Consider the following 16,322-nt stretch of genomic DNA (forward strand, 5'->3'; position numbering starts at 1 on the left):
ACCCACCCCAACTCCCCACCCCCCCCCCCCCAACCAGGTGCCCCTCCAACCACCCACTCTCCCTCCCCCACCCACTCCCCTTCTCCCTCCCCAGTCACCCCTACCCCACCCGACCACCCAACCCCCCTTCCCCTCGCATCAGTCACCTTCCCAACCACCCACTCCCCCCCACCCCCCCGTACTCCCTCCGACCATCCACTTCCCCTCCCATCAGTCAAGCCCCCAACCACCCACTCACTCACTCTTCCTTCCAGCTCTCTCCCCGCCCCCCCCTCCCCACCTCCCAGCCACCGCCCTCCCGGCTGGTCACTGTTAAAAGTTAATTTATTAGTGTCACAAGTAGGCTTACATTAACACTGCAATGAAGTGACTGTGAAATTCCCCTAATCACCACACTCCGGCGCCTGTTCGGGTACACAGAGGGAAAATTTAGCATGGCCAATCCACCTCACCAGCACGTTTTTCGGACTGTGGGAGGAAACCAGAGCACCCGGAGGAAACCCACGCAGACACGGGGAGAACGTGCAGACTCCGCACAGACAGTGACCCGAGCCGGGAATCGAACCTGGGTCCCTGGCGCTGTGAGGCAGCAGTGCTAAACGCCGGGCCATCTTACCGTAACACCATTTTCCCGTACTATCCGCATGTCCCTTGATACCTTTCCCATCTATCAATCTCAATCTTGAATATATATATATTCAATGACTGACCCTCCCTGGGGGAGGGAATTCCAAAGGCATCTTCCGAATGGAGACATTCCTCCTCACCTCAGTCCCAAAAGGTCTCCCCGTTATTCTGAAACTGTGTCGCCTACCCAGCCAGGGGAAAATATCCTCCACGCGTCCACCTTGCTGCATCCTGCATGAACTTGTACAGTTAGATCATTTCCCATCCTTCCGAACTCTACAGTGAATACAGGTGCCCATCTCCTCAATCTTGCCTCCTCGCAGGATAATCCCGTCATCCCAGGGATTAGTCCGGTGAACCTTTGCTGCAGGTTTATCCTTCTTTAGGCAAAAAGACCAAAACTCTACACAATATCCCTGGTGTGGACTCGCCAAGGCTCTACACAAGACATCTTTGCTTCTGCACTCAAATCCTCTTGCAATGAAGGCAAACGTACTGTCCAAATCGCTCGCTGCACCTTGCGTGTTGGTTTTTAGTGATTCGATGAACTAGATACCAAAGTTCCTTTGGACACTTGCACTTCACTTCCCTCTACCCCAGTAAAGTGACCAGCATAGTCAGGGACCTCACACACCCCGGACATTCTCTCTTCCGCCTTCTTCCGTCGGGAAAAAGATACAAAAGACTGAGATCACGTACCAACCGATTCAAGAACAGCTTTGATTTGATTTATTATTGTCACATGTATTGGGATACAGTGAAAAGTATCGTTTCTTGCCCGCTATACAGACAAAGCATACCGTTCATAGAGAAGGAAAGGAGAGGGTGCAGAATGTAGCGTTAGTCATAGCTAGGGTGTAGAGAAAGATCAACTTAATACAAGGTAGTCCATTCAAAAGTCTGATGGCAGCAGGGAAGAAGCTGTTCTTGAGTTGGTTTTGAATGAACCTACCTTATATTAAACTACACCCTAGCCATGACTGTAACAATATATTCTGCACCCTCTCCTTTCCTTCTCCGCTGTGTACTCTATGAATGGTATGCTTTGTCTGTATAGTGCGCAAGAAATAATACTTTTCACTGTATCCCAATACATGTGACAATAATAAATCAAATCAAACATCCCAACCTCTCACCATTGAGAAGAATTCTCTGCATTTCATACCTTTTGCATTGTATCTGCCAGGCTGTTGCCCACTCTGTTAGGGGCAACACGGTGGCACAGTGGTTAGCACTGCTGCCTCACAGCGCCAGGGACCCAGGTTCGATTCCCGGCTCGGGTCACCGTCTGTGTGGAGTCTGCACGTTCTCCCCGTGTCTGCGTGGGTTTCCTCCGGGTGCTCCTGTTTCCTCCCACAGTCCGAAAGACGTGCTGGTTAGGGTGCATTGGCCGTGCTAAATTCTCCCTCAGGTGTACCCGAACAGGCGCCGGAGTGTGGCGACGAGGGGATTTTCACAGTAACTTCATTGCAGTGTTAATGTAAGCCTACTTGTGACTAATAAATAAACTTTTTTTTTAATAAACTTTACTTTAGCCTCTCTAAACCCCCCGTGAAGCCTCTCTGCAGCTTCCTCACAAGGTCACATTCCCAGTTTTGAGTCATCAGCAAACGCAGCAATGTTCTGTCTGGTTCCCCATTCGTACAACACGGCTCACCGCCACTTCCTAACCCGCCACGGTTTGCACGGCAACGGTGGCCTTGGTAACGGGCATGAAATCAAACGAGGTGCCAATCCCCAGCGCTGCAGTGAGGCATCGAGCCCACGTACCCCCACTCGCTCTCGACGCAGCGCGAACATCATGCGTCAAATGTACTCACTTGATGCAGCCAATGATGACTTGAGCCAGTGGATAAATGAGCGGCTCCAAGACTTCATTGGGATGAAGTGTGCCCAACATTCGGCACCACAGATACAGGCAGTGAATGAACTGCCAGTTATAGACGGACTGGTAAATCTCCTGGACACAAAGAAGGAATCATATCAGGATAAGGAAATAAGCAGTTGCGTAAAGATGCAAACTATTATTATTATTAATCAGCGTCATATTAAGATCAAAGCAAAACACTGCGGATGCTGGAATCGGAAACAAAAACAGAAAATGCTGGAAAATCTCAGCAGGTCTGACAGCGTCTGTGGGGAGGGAATAGAGCCAGCGTTGAGAGTCTGGATGACCCTTCGTCAGCTCTAGAATGTTGCAGGAAAGAACAAAGAACAATACAGCACAGGAACAGGCCCTTCGGCCCTCCAAGCCCGCGCCGCTCCCTGGTCCAAACTAGACCATTCTTTTGTATCCCTCCATTCCCACTCCGTTCATGTGGCGATCTAGATAAATCTTAAACGTTCCCGGTGTGTCTGCCTCCACCACCTTGCCCGCCTCCACCACCTTGCCTGGCAGCGCATTCCAGGCCCCCACCACCCTCTGTGTAAAATACGTCCTTCTGATATCCGTGTTAAACCTCCCCCCGCTCACCTTGAACCTATGACCCCTCGTGAACGTCACCACCGACCTGGGAAAAAGCTTCCCACCGTTCACCCTATCTATGCCTTTCATCATTTTATACACCTCTATTAGGTCACCCCTCATCCTCCGTCTTTCCAGGGAGAACAACCCCAGTTTACCCAATCTCTCCTCATAACTAAGCCCTTCCATACCAGGCAGCATCCTGGTAAACCTCCTCTGCACTCTCTCTAAAGCCTCCACGTCCTTCTGGTAGTGTGGCGACCAGAACTGGGCGCAGTATTCCAAATGCGGCCGAACCAACGTGCTATACAACCGCAACATCAGACCCCAACTTTTATACTCTATGCCCCATCCTATAAATTCCCACTCACCTGAAGAAGGGGCTAAGAGCTCCGAAAGCTTGTGTGGCTTTTGCTACCAAATAAACCTGTTGGACTTTAACCTGGTGTTGTTAAACTTCTTACCATCCTATAAAGGCAAGCATGCCATGTGCCTTCTTCACCACCTTCTCCACCTGTGACGTCACCTTCAAGGATCTGTGGATTTGCACACCCAGGTCCCTCTGCGTATCTACACCCTTTATGGTTCTGCCATTTATCGTATAGCTCCCCCCCTACGTTAGTTCTACCAAAATGCATCACTTCGCATTTATCTGGATTGAACTCCATCTGCCATTTCTTTGCCCAAATTCGCAGGACACAGAAAGTCGCAGGACACGGCTGCTACTTTGCACCGGCCTGTCTCTCTCTGCATGTTTCTCCCAGATACGCAGCTCTGTCACCTGAAACCTGCACAAAGAAGAATCTGATATTTAAAAAGGAAATATTCCGAATGCAAAAACGCCATTACCTTTTTCTTCATTGTCATGGCGTTGCGGAGGTGGATAGCGAGCTGTCGTATGTAAATGAAGGCATGCTGGTAGGTGACCTGAGTGTCCAACGAATACATCTCAGTCAAGGTGCGTTGCATAAAGTTAATCAGAGGAAGCACGTTGGGTGATGTAAACTTGCAGTTCTTCACATAGGCCACATACATTTGCTGTAAAATGACAGAGAGAGAGGGGGGGGCGGGAGAGGAGGGGAGAGGGAAGGGAAGTTAATGTCATCTTATGTAGAAGGCAGCTTTTCCTCGGAGTACTTTATTGTGCTGAGGGTTTTGCTTTATCCCTATTCCTGGAACAATATTCCACCTTCAACAGGTCCCCGGCATCATAGAATCCTTACAGTACAGAAGGAGGCCATTTGAAAAAAAACCTCCGATTTTTTTCACAATTTTAACTGAAAAATAATTAAATAAATTGGTGCACAAACAAGCTCCCTTACCCTCAGCCTGCTCCTGTGGAACAATGAGGCTGAAACCTCCAAGTTAAGCACTTTTAAACCCTCCAAAACCTTCCCAGGCTGCTGCTGGGCCTATTTCCTGTTTTGAAAAAAAACCTCCGATTTTTTTCACAAATTTAACTGAAAAATAATTAAATAAATTTGGCCCATCGAACCTGCACCGACAAGAAACCCACCCAGGCCCTATCCTCGTAACCCCATATATTCACCCTCCTAATCCCCCCCCCGACACTAGGGTCAATTTAACATGGCCAATCAACCTAACCCGCACATCTTTGGAGTGTGGGAGGAAACCCACGCAGACACGGGGAGAACGTGCAGACTCCACACAGACAGTGACCCAAGCCGGGAATCGAACCCGGGTCCCTGGAGCTGTGGGGCAGCAGTGCTAACCACTGTGCCGCCCAAGCAGGTATCTCCTGCTTCAATTGTGCTCCCCCTGTTGAAGATTCACATCAGAATGAAGACAAACTCGACAGACTGCGGGATTCACCACAGTAAAGACCGACCCACCCTCACCAGGAAAGTATATTTTCCGTCAATACTGTCAGAGAGAGACGGTGGAAGTTTGGTTGATATTCCACTCCCTAACTTGAGGGAGAAGGGGCGTGATGCCCAGGGTGCTGACATCCTTTGTCTTTTATTCTCTCGTGGAAAGTGGGCATCAGCCACAAGTGCCCGCCTTTACCATAAAACAAAGGAGCAGAATTAGGCCACTCGGCCCATCGAGTCTGCTCTGCCATTCAATCATGGCTGACATTTTTCTCATCCCCATTTTCCTGCCTTTTCCCCATAACCCCTGACCCCCTTATTAATCAAGGACCTATCTATCTCTGTCTTAAAGACACTCAATGACCCGGCCTCCACAGCCTTCTGCGGCAAAGAGTTCCACAGATTCACCACTCTCTGGCTGAAGAAATTCCTCCTCATCTCTGTTTTAAAGGATCGTCCCTTTAGCCTGGGGTTGTGCCCTCTGGTTCTAGTTTTTCCTACTAGTGGAAACATCCTCTCCACGTCCTTTTATCGCCCATGCCTAACTGCCCTCAAGATGGGAGGGTGGGTGAGTCATCTCCTTGACAACGATGGCTTACAAGGCCATTTCGGAAAGTAGTCAAGTACATCTGGGCACTTGCTGTGCAAACCTTTACCTGGGAAGTACCGAAAGGGGTTCCCCCACCCCTCCTATCGCATCTTTGCCGTAGCCCCCAAATCCAACACTGGGGAGCTCGGATGTTACTGACCACAACGCAACACTTGTGAGGCGCATAGTTACACTGCTACAATAAAAGCAAAATACTGCAGAATCTGAAACAAAAGCAGAAAATGCTGGAAAATCTCAGTAGGTCTGACAGAATCTGTCTGACAGGGTCCAGACTCGAAACGTTGGCTCTGTTCTCTCTCCCAAGATAATGTCAGACCTGCTGAGATTTTCCAGCATTTTCTGTTTTTGCCACAACCCTTCATATGAGGGGAGATCTTACAGGAACATATAAGATTATGAAGGGAATAGATAAGATAGAAGCAGGGAAGTTGTTTCCACTGGCGGGTGAAACTAGAACTAGGGGGCATGGGCTCAAAATAAGGGGAAGCAGATTTGGGACTGAGTGGAGGAGGAACTTCTTCACCCAAAGGGTTGTGAATTTGTGGAATTCTCTGCCCAGTGAAGCAGTTGAGGCTACCTCACTGAATGTTTTTAAGGCAAGGACAGATACATTTTTGAGCAGTAAAGGATTTAAGGGTTACATAGAACATAGAACATAGAACAGTACAGCACAGAACAGGCCCTTCGGCCCACGATGTTGTGCCGACCTTCATCTGAAACCAAGATCAAGCTATCCCACTCCCTACCATCCTGGTGTGCTCCATGTGCCTATCCAATAACCGCTTAAATGTTCCTAAAGTGTCCGACTCCACTATCACTGCAGGCAGTCCATTCCACACCCCAACCACTCTCTGCGTGAAGAACCTACCTCTGATATCCTTCCTATATCTCCCACCATGAACCCTATAGTTATGCCCCCTCGTAATAGCTCCATCCACCCGAGGAAATAGTCTTTGAACGTTCACTCGATCTATCCCCTTCATCATTTTATAAACCTCTATTAAGTCTCCCCTTAATCTCCTCCGCTCCAGAGAGAACAGCCCCAGCTCCCTCAACCTTTCCTCATAAGACCGACACTCCAAACCAGGCAGCATTCTGGTAAATCTCCTCTGCACTCTTTCCAGCGCTTCCACATCCTTCTTATAGTGAGGTGACCAGAACTGCACGCAATATTCCAAATGCGGTCTCACCAAGGTCCTGTACAGTTGCAGCATAGCCCCACGGCTCTTAAACTCCAACCCCCTGTTAAGTTATGGTGAGCAGGCGGGTAAGTGGAGCTGAGTCCATGAAAAGATCAGCCATGATCTTATTGAATGGCGGAGCAGGCTCGAGGGGCCAGATGGCCTACTCCTGCTCCTAGTTCTTATACCATTCACTACAGTCAAAACATAAACAACTTTAAGAGTTTCGGATGCGAAAATGCTCCAGTATAGCCTGCAGAATTCCAGGCGGAATTTAGTTCCTCGACGGAATATTAAAATATTCCGAGAGACAATCGTTAACTTTGGGGTTATCCACACTTTACTCAGACTCCAGGTGTAACCTTACAGCGCTCTGTCCCCCTCGTGGCAAATATTAAATGTTAAGGCGAGATTGTGCACTTTCTTAAGGCGCTCAATTGATTTTCCATAGGTGGGGAGGTCCATAAGACCATATGGGGCGGCACGGTGGCGCAGTGGTTAGCACCGCTGTCCCACAACACCAGGGTCCCAGGTTCGATTCTGGCCTCGGGTCACTGTCTGTGTGGAGTTTGCACATTCCCCCAGTGTCTGCGTGGGTTTCCTCTGGGTGTTCCGGTTTCTTCCCACAGTCTAAAGATGTGCTGGTTAGGTGAATTGGCCATGCTAAATTGACCCTAGTGTCAGGGGGATTAGCAGGGTAAATATGTGGGGTTACGGGAATAGAGCCAGGATGGGATTCTGGTTGGTACAGACTTGGTGGGCCAAATGGCCTCCTTCGGTACTGTAGGGATTCTATGATTCTATAAGACATAGGAGCAGAATTAGGCCACTCGGCCCATCGAGTCTGCTCCACCATTCAATCATGGCTGATTTTTTCTCATCCCCATTCTCCTACCTTTTCCCCATAACCCCTGATCCACTTATTAATCAAGAACTTATCTATCTCTGTCTTAAAGACACTCATTAACCTGGCCTCCACCGCCTGCTGCGGCAAAGAGTTCCGCAGATTCACCGCACTCTGACTGAAGAAATTCCCCCTCATCTCTGTTCTAAAGGATTGTCCCTTTAGCTTGACGTTGTGCCCTCTGGTTCTAGTTTTTCCTACTGGTGGAAACATCCTCTCCACGTCCACTCTATCCAGGCCTCGCAGTATCCTGTAAGTTTCAATAAGATCCCCCCTCATCTTTCTAAACCCCAACGAGTACAGACCCAGAGTCCTCAACCGTTCCTCATACGACAAGCTCTTCATTTCAGGGATCATTCTTGTGAACCTCCTCTGGACCCTTTCCAAGGCCAGCACATCCTTCCTTAGATATGGGGCCTAAAACTGTTCCAGACTGGAGCTATACTTGGAGTGTCTGGAACGAGCTGCCAGAGGCAGTAGTAGAGGCGGGTACAATTTTGTCTTTTAAAAAAAGCATTTAGACAGTTACATGGGCAAGATGGGTACAGAGGGATGTGGGCCAAACGCGGACAATTGGGACCAGCTTAGTGGTTAAAAAAAAAAAAGGGCGGCATGGACAAGTTGGGCCGAAGGGCCTGTTTCCATGCTGTAAACCTCTGACTCTGCACAATGCCCAAATGGCGTGACTGTAAACTCCAGCTCCATGTCAGGACTTGACACTCAAAGCTGGTGTTCCAACTGTTTTAGACCCACACGCCATTGCCACTGCTTCACACCGAAGTGACATGAAAATGGTGTGGAACCTCACATGGTGAACTGCAGACAAAACCCATTGGAGCAACATCGCATATTTACCAGTCCAGATGCGACAAAGCTTTACCTGGCAAACTAAACACACAAAGATAGTCACCCGTCAATTTTGATGCATTGCGGTATACATCCTAATTACCTTCAGCACGAGATTCAGATACGCATCTTGCTTGTGTCTGCATATTTTGTTGAGAATTAGGAATGCTAGAACTCGTACAGTCTCCTCACCGATGCTCCACTGGTCTATTGTTTGCTGAGGGGACGGAGCACAAAGCCAAGAGTTAGACAGGGTCATGAGAAGCCATCAGCTGCAATAAATGATAAAACCTATCTCTAGCCGTACCGATCACAATCGGTGATCACAAACTGTTATATATTTAAGCGATTGCATGATTGCTTTAAGAGCCGGTCACATGACTTGATCATGAGGAGAGATTGGGTAGACTGGGGTTGTTCTCCTTGGAAAGACGGAGAATGAGGGGAGATCTAATAGAGGTATACAAGATTATGAAGGGTATAGATAGGGTGAACAGTGGGAAGCTTTTTCCCAGGTCGGAGGTGACGATCACGAGGGGTCACGGGCTCAAGCTGAGAGGGGCGAAGTATAACTCGGATATCAGAGGGACGTTTTTTACACAGAGGGTGGTGGGGGCCTGGAATGCGCTGCCAAGTAGGGTGGTGGAGGTAGGCACGCTGACATCGTTTAAGACTTACCTGGATAGTCACATGAGCAGCCTGGGAATGGAGGGATACAAACGATTGGTCCAGTTGGACCAAGGAGCGGCACAGGCTTGGAGGGCCGAAGGGCCTGTTTCCTGTGTGTACTGTTCTTTGTCATTGGGGTGTTTCACAGGCGACGGTCTCAGTTTTATTTTCTGCTCTGCGCAGAGAACATCTCTTTCGATGAACCTGTTGGCCGAATTCTCCGACTTGGCTGGGATTCTCCAGTCCCGCTGCCGTGAACGAAGACTTGGCTGAGCGCCAAATTCTCCATTCTCGCTGGTGGCGAGGCGTGCGGAGAATTCCGGTCCTTGCGTGCTACATTGAAGCAAACCACCTATTTTTCTCTTTGTTAAAACCCACAACCCCAAACACAGTTCGGACATTACACAAACATAAACACATCTTTTTTCTGTGTAAATATATTCAGGGATTTTCTTTTCTGCCTTTCCAAGCATAATGGTTCACTTTTTGCTCTCCTGCTCAGAGGGATTCTTGTCCGTCAAGTCCCAACTGTAAATCTGTAATCTTCCAACAGAGGCCAAGGACACTTAAAATCGATTGTGTAGATACTGAGATATTATCAATGGTACCATCACTGCACGCCAATGCACATTTGGTTATCTGCTCCTTCAACGAGTGTGCAAATTGCGACAGATGTACCAAGCAGCCATGTACCAGATCCGTGGGCGGCACGGTGGCACAGTGATTAACACTGCTGTCTCACAGTGCCAGGGATCTGGGTTCGGTTCCCGGCTTGGGTCACTGTGTGTGTGGAGGTTGCACATTCTCCCCGTGTCTGCATGGGTTTCCTTCTGGTGCTCCGGTTTCCTCCCACAGTTCAAAGGTGTGTGGGTTAGGTGCCATGCTAAATTGCCCCTCAGTGTCAGGGGGACTAGCTAGGGTAACTATGTGGGGCCATGGGGATAGGGCCTGGGTGGGGTTGTGGTCGGTGCAGACTCGATGGGCCGATGGACTCCCTCTGCACTGTAGGATTCTATGATTCTGTAGGATTCTATGGGGCACTTTAGCAAACTGGTTAAGCGGTGGCCACTTTTGTTTGTTGCTGACTTGTCTCTATTCACACTTGTCATGGCTCAATAAGCAAAATCCAACATAGAAAATCTGAGCTGAGAACTGGATGGTGGAATTTTAAAATTCACAGTCTATGTTGGAGATAAACCAACCTGCACCTGGAGTTTATAGAGATGGCGCCTCTGGATCGCACCCTAAAGCACTCAGAGGCAGTGTCACAAACTGAGGACACAGGCAAACTCTTCATCGCTTGCACCCCATCCTGAGAGGACGTTAATGGCAGGGTGGAGACATGCATCAAGGAGGTATTCAGACTAATGGGGGGGGGGGGGGGGGGGCGGAATCTGCTGGCCCCCCGCCGTTGGGGGCTCCCTGTTAAATGCACTCCTCTCCACCGGGAAAGCCACGGCGGGACTGGAAGATCGGCGGGACCGGAAGGGCAGCACAGTGGTTAGCACTGCTGCCCCACAGCACAAGGTCCGGGGTTCAATCCTGGCCTTGGGCGACTGTCTGGGTTAGAGTTAGGGGTTTTAAAAAAAAAAGGGCGGCATGGACAAGTTGGGCCGAAGGGTCTGTTTCCATGCTGTAAACCTCTATGACTCTATGATTCAGCAGTAAGGATACTTCAGTTGCAAGCAATAAAAGAACTTCAGAAAGTAAAACCAAAGGGAAAAGTTTAATAAAGAAACTTCATTACTCCAACATTTGGGGCTGCACCCTGAGCCACACAAGCGCCCCACAATTCCCTATGCTTGTTATTTATACTGGGTCAGCTGACCACCACATCATTTGGCCATTGGTTACATTGTCTACGGGGTCAGCTGACCCTCATAGCATGTTACCATTGGTTACATTATAACAGATCCAATGTTATCACTGGTTACATGATAACAAGCCTGGGTTGGGGGTCGGTGCAGGCTCGATGGGCTGAAGGGCCTCCGTCTGCACTGTCAGGATTCTGTGATGATCCTGCCGGAAAGTTCCGGCTGAGAGGCGATTGTTCAGGGAGAGTTACTCTGAATTCAGTAGTTAATCCTTCCACAGTCGAAACGTCTGTGCATTGACACACTCCGACAGAAATAACATTTCCGATCCCTCAGATATCCTCATTAAGCACAATATATCACCGTGAATTTCAAAACACTCGGTGCACTGGAACATTTATAGTGTTTGGATGACTGCTTCCATGAACTGGTTACAGCTGAATTAAAAGATATCATTGCCTACACCAGTGATGTGTCACAACACTGTTTTTAATGATTATTATAATTTGTTTGAGCTGGGTTGGTTGATACAGCAGACAGAGGAATAGCGGGGAGTGGAAGAACAGGAAACATTGCGTTCCCGGATAAAGAGGCACAATTGTCATCAGCGGAAAGGATGTTCTTGCTCTCGAGGGAGGGAGCGCAGCACAGGTTTAACCAGGACGATTCTGGGGATGGCGGGACTGACGTATGAGGAGCGATTGACTGGGTTAGGATTGTTTTCGCTGGGATCTCACAGAGGCTTATAAAATTCTAACAGGACTAGACAGGGTAGGTGCAGGGAGGATGTTCCCGATGGTGGGGGTGCCCAGAACCAGGGGTCACAGTCCGAGGATTCAGGGTAGACCATTTAGGATGGAGGTGAGGAGACATTTCTTCACCCAAAGAGTGGTGAGCCTGTGGAATTCATTACCACGGGAAGTAGTTGATGCCAAAACATTGAATGTATCCAAGAGACGGCTGGATATGGCACTCAGAGCGAACGGGATCAAAGGTCAGTGTAACCCGAACAGGCACCGGAGTGTGGCGACTAGGGGATTTTCACAGTAACTTCATTGCGGTGTTAATGTAAGCCTACTTGTGACACTAATAAATAAACTTTAGAAAAGAAAAATTACAGCACAGGAACAGGCCCTTCGGCCCCTCCAAGCCTGCACCGACCATGCTGCCCGACTGAACTAAAACCCCCTACCCTTCCGGGGACCATATCCCTCTATTCCCATCTCATTCATGTACTTGTCAAGACGCCCCTTAAAAGTCACTACCGTATCCGCTTCCACTCCCTCCCCCGGCAACGAGTTCCAGGCAACACCACTACTCTGTGTAAAAAATCTGCCTCGTACAGCTCTTTTAAAACTTGCCCCTCGCACCTTAAATCTACGCCCCCTAGTAATTGACTTTTCCACCCTGGGAAAAAGCTTCTGACTATCCACTCTGTCCATGCCTCTCATAACCTTGTAGACTTCTATCAGGTCACCCCTCAACCTCCGTCGCTCCAGTGAGAACAAACCAAGTTTCTCCAACCTCTCCTCATAGCTTATGCCCTCCATACCGGGCAACATCCTGGTAAATCTTTTCTGTACCCTCTCCAAAGCCTCCATAACTTTCTGGTAGTGTGGCGACCAGAATTGAACACTATATTCCAAGTGCAGCCTCACTAAGGTTCTATAAAGCATCAACATGGCTTGTCAATTTTTAAACTCAATGCCCCGGCCGATGAAGGCAAGCATGCTGTATGCCTTCTTGACTACCTTCTCCACCTGTATTGCCACTTTCAGTGACCTGTGTACCCAGATCCCTTTGCTTATCAATCCTCCTGAGGGTTCTGCCATTTACTGTATATTTCCTATCTGTATTAGACCTTCCAAAATGCATTACCTCACATTTGTCCGGATTAAACTCCATCTGCCATCTCTCCGCCCAAGTCTCCAACTGATCTATATCCTGCTGTATCCTCTGATGGTCCTCATTGCTATCCGCAAATCCACCAACCTTTGTGTCGTCCGCAAACTTACTAATCGATCCAGTTACATTTTCCTCCAAAGCATTTATATATATTACAAACAGCAAAGGTCCCAGCACTGATCCCTGAGGAACGCCACTTGTCACAGCCCTCCATTCAGAAACGCACCCTTCCACTGCTACCCTCTGTCTTCTTTAACTTTAAACTTTAACTTAATCCACTGCTCAATCAGAGCAACACCATTTTTTATTCATTCGTGGTTCATGGGCGTCACTGGCTGGGCCAGTATTTATTCACCATCCCTAGTTGCCCTTGGAGAGCAGTTGAGAGTCAACCACATTGCTGTGGTTCTGGAGTCACATGTAGGCCAGACCAGATAAGGATGGCAGATTTCCTTCCCTAAAGGACATTAGTGAACCAGATGGGTTTTTCCAACAATCGACAATGGTTTCATGGTCATTGGTAGATTCTAAATGCCAGATATGTTTTATTGAATTCAAATTCCATCCTCTGCCGTGGCGGGATTCGAATCCGGGTTCCCAGAACATTAGCTGAGTTTCTGGGTTAATAGTCTACCGATAATACCACTAGGTCATTATTTTCCCTACCAGCATCCCCCTGGAATCTGCAGCTTAGTTAAGAGCTGGACTCCTGAAACTCATGCATGCCACAGAATAAAAGCACTCGACCAGCGGAGAAAATAATGTTGGAATAATTACGCTAATCAGGAACCACAGAGTAGGAAAAATAGTTGAGTAACAGGCAGAACACAGAAAAACGGAATCCTCCTGTTTTGTGAAAGCGGGAGTTAGGAATTCAACATAAAATTAGGATCTTAGTAAAAGCGCGACAGATGCCCCTAAATTCTAACAGGGTTAGACAGGGTAGATTCAGAATCTTCCCAATGCTGGGGCAGTCCAGAACTAGGGGTCATAGTTGAGGCGAGGAGGAATTTCTTCACCCAGAGGGTGGTGAATGTGTGGAATTCACTCCCACAGAAAGTAGTTGAGGCCAAAACGTTGTGTGATTTCAAGAAGGAATTAGATACAGCTCTTGGGGCTAAAGGGATTAAGGGATATGGGGGGATGGAGGGGGGGGGAAATTAGGATATTGAATTTGATGATCAGCCATGATCAAGATGAATGGCGGAGCAGGCTCGAAGGGCCGAATGGCCTCCTCCTGCTTCTAGTTTCTATGTTAAACAGAAAATGGCGTTTCTGCAGTTGATGGCCTTAAAGCAAGTCATAGAAAAGCGAATGGACAAAACAAAGAGAAAATACTGGACTATACGATGGGTCAGTCAGCGTCCAACAGGTTAAGACAACAGCTCTATCCTGAGGAGTGATCTTGTACCTGAAGCATTAGCCTATCTTTCCCGACGCTGTTGTATTTTATTTTGGATGGTCACTGGCGGATGATCTCACTGTGACCCAACCGCGTGTTGAAGACTCTGATCAACATTTCCTCCATTCATCCTCCATCCCCCTACCAGGATTAAAACAGAAAATCTAACGCTTACAACTTCTCTCTGTTTAAAATGGGGTTCTCGCTCTCTTACCTTCAGGAGCAGGCGGGTGTGTTTTGGAAAACACAGATAGTACGGCACTAAATGCAGGACGTGAGGACCGCCCCAACCACTGACACTTCCGTCAAACTGGACAGCAGCTGGAAAAGGGAGGAAGATTGTCGGTGAGTTGTGTCTACAAGTCCGAAAGACGTGCGGGTTAGGGTGCACTGGCCGTGCTAAATTCTCCCTCAGTGTACCTGAACAGGCACCGGAGTGTGGCGACTAGGGGATTTTCACAGGAACTTCATTGCAGTGTTAATGTAAGCCTACTTGTGACACGAATAAATAAACTTTAAATATCCCATGTAGCAAGGCAACACGGTGGCACAGTGGTTAGCACTGCTGCCTCACAGCGCCAGGGACCCAGGTTCAATTCCAGCCTCGGGTCACTGCCTGTGTGGAATTTGCATGTTCTCCTCGTGTCTGCGTGGGTTTCCTCCGGGTGCTCTGGTTTCCTCCCACACTCCAAAGATGTGCGGGTTAGGTGGATTGGCTGTGCTAAATTGCCCCTCGTGTCGGGGAAAGGCAAATATGTGGGGTTACGGGCATAGGGCCTGGATGGGATTGTGGCCGGTGCAGACTCGACGGGCCGAATGGCCTCCTTCTGCACTGTAGGGATTCGATGATTCTTTGAAAAGAAGACTGCGTGAAGATGGCGTGAAAAGCAGGTGAGCAGCGACTGAAGGCGATGGCAGGAATTCCCCGCTCTCTCGCCGCCGGCAAGGACGGGGAATTTGGCGCTCTGCCAAAACTCTGATCACTGCAGCGGGACTGGAGAATCCCAGCCCGCGGGGCGAGGTTGGAGAATTCCAGCATAATGTGTGGAAAGCAAGTCAGCGAGGGAGCAGGAAGGGAACAGGAACCTGTGGAGTTTGGCACTGAACTTCTCCTTATTTATCGTTCTGCATTTTTATTTTCATGTACTTCATAGAAATCATAGAAACCCTACAGTGCAGAAGGAGGCCATTCGGCCCATCGAGTCTGCACCGACCACAATCCCACCCAGGCCCTACCCCCACATATTTTACCCGCTAATCCCACTAACCTACGAATCTCAGGGGCAATTTTTAACCTGGCCAATCAACCTAACCCGCACATCTTTGGACTGTGGGAGGAAACCGGAGCACCCGGAGGAAACCCACGCAGACACGAGGAGAATGTGCAAACTCCACACAGACAGTGACCTGAGCCGGGAATCGAACCCAGGACCCTGGAGCTGTGAAGCAGCAGTGCTAACCACTGTGCTACCGTGCCGCCTTGGTTTTACTTGGTTTTAATTGTTCAAATACTAAGAACTGTTCAGTTTGCTTATCCGCTGCCTTGCGCAATAAGTCATTTTATGACTTGATTTAAGCGATTGGTGCGATGTGCTGTTCTCGGATGACCTGTAGCAGTCAAAACAGATCAATTCACACTTATTAGCCGGAGCGTCCTTGAGCAGTTTGGGTCGGAGGAGGGTTTAAAATTCTTAAACTTTCAAACCCACGTCCAACTTGTGGTTTCAACAGAGGTGACCAGACAAGCCCCTCTCAGACGATGGGACAGTCACTAAAAGCTTTTCAATGGAGCAGAGTAACTCGGTATTAACAAGGTTTCTGCTTTTAGCGCATGGCAGCTGAGTTTCTCCAGCCTTGGGAAACCCGGGGCTAAGAGTAGGCAAGAAAGAGCTGATTCCATCCGGAAGGAGATTTTGCAGCGCGGCTTGTGGGCCAAGAGGAAAGCGAGCCTGTAAAACCAGTCAAATCGTGAACTGCCTGTTCCCTCTCCCTCCCTCACCCCCACCAACTGCCATCTAATGCCCCAAACAACCAATCCTCTCCAACCTATAGGAGGCACAGCGGCTAA

The 16,322-nt window shown here is 48.8% G+C and overlaps 1 protein-coding gene across 1 annotated transcript in view; it reads right to left on the reverse strand.

The window, feature by feature from the left end:
- noc2l (NOC2-like nucleolar associated transcriptional repressor) overlaps positions 1 to 16,322 on the reverse strand; it is a 170,326-nt gene that overhangs the window by 108,685 nt on the left and 45,319 nt on the right. The window contains 5 exon segments of the mRNA XM_078238736.1: positions 2,448 to 2,587; positions 3,941 to 4,129; positions 8,568 to 8,681; positions 14,469 to 14,533; positions 14,536 to 14,575. Coding sequence (XP_078094862.1) covers positions 2,448 to 2,587; positions 3,941 to 4,129; positions 8,568 to 8,681; positions 14,469 to 14,533; positions 14,536 to 14,575 — 548 coding nt within the window.

Source organism: Mustelus asterias, chromosome 22 (genome assembly GCF_964213995.1).
Source record: "Mustelus asterias chromosome 22, sMusAst1.hap1.1, whole genome shotgun sequence".
Classification (NCBI taxonomy): Eukaryota; Metazoa; Chordata; class Chondrichthyes; order Carcharhiniformes; family Triakidae; genus Mustelus; species Mustelus asterias.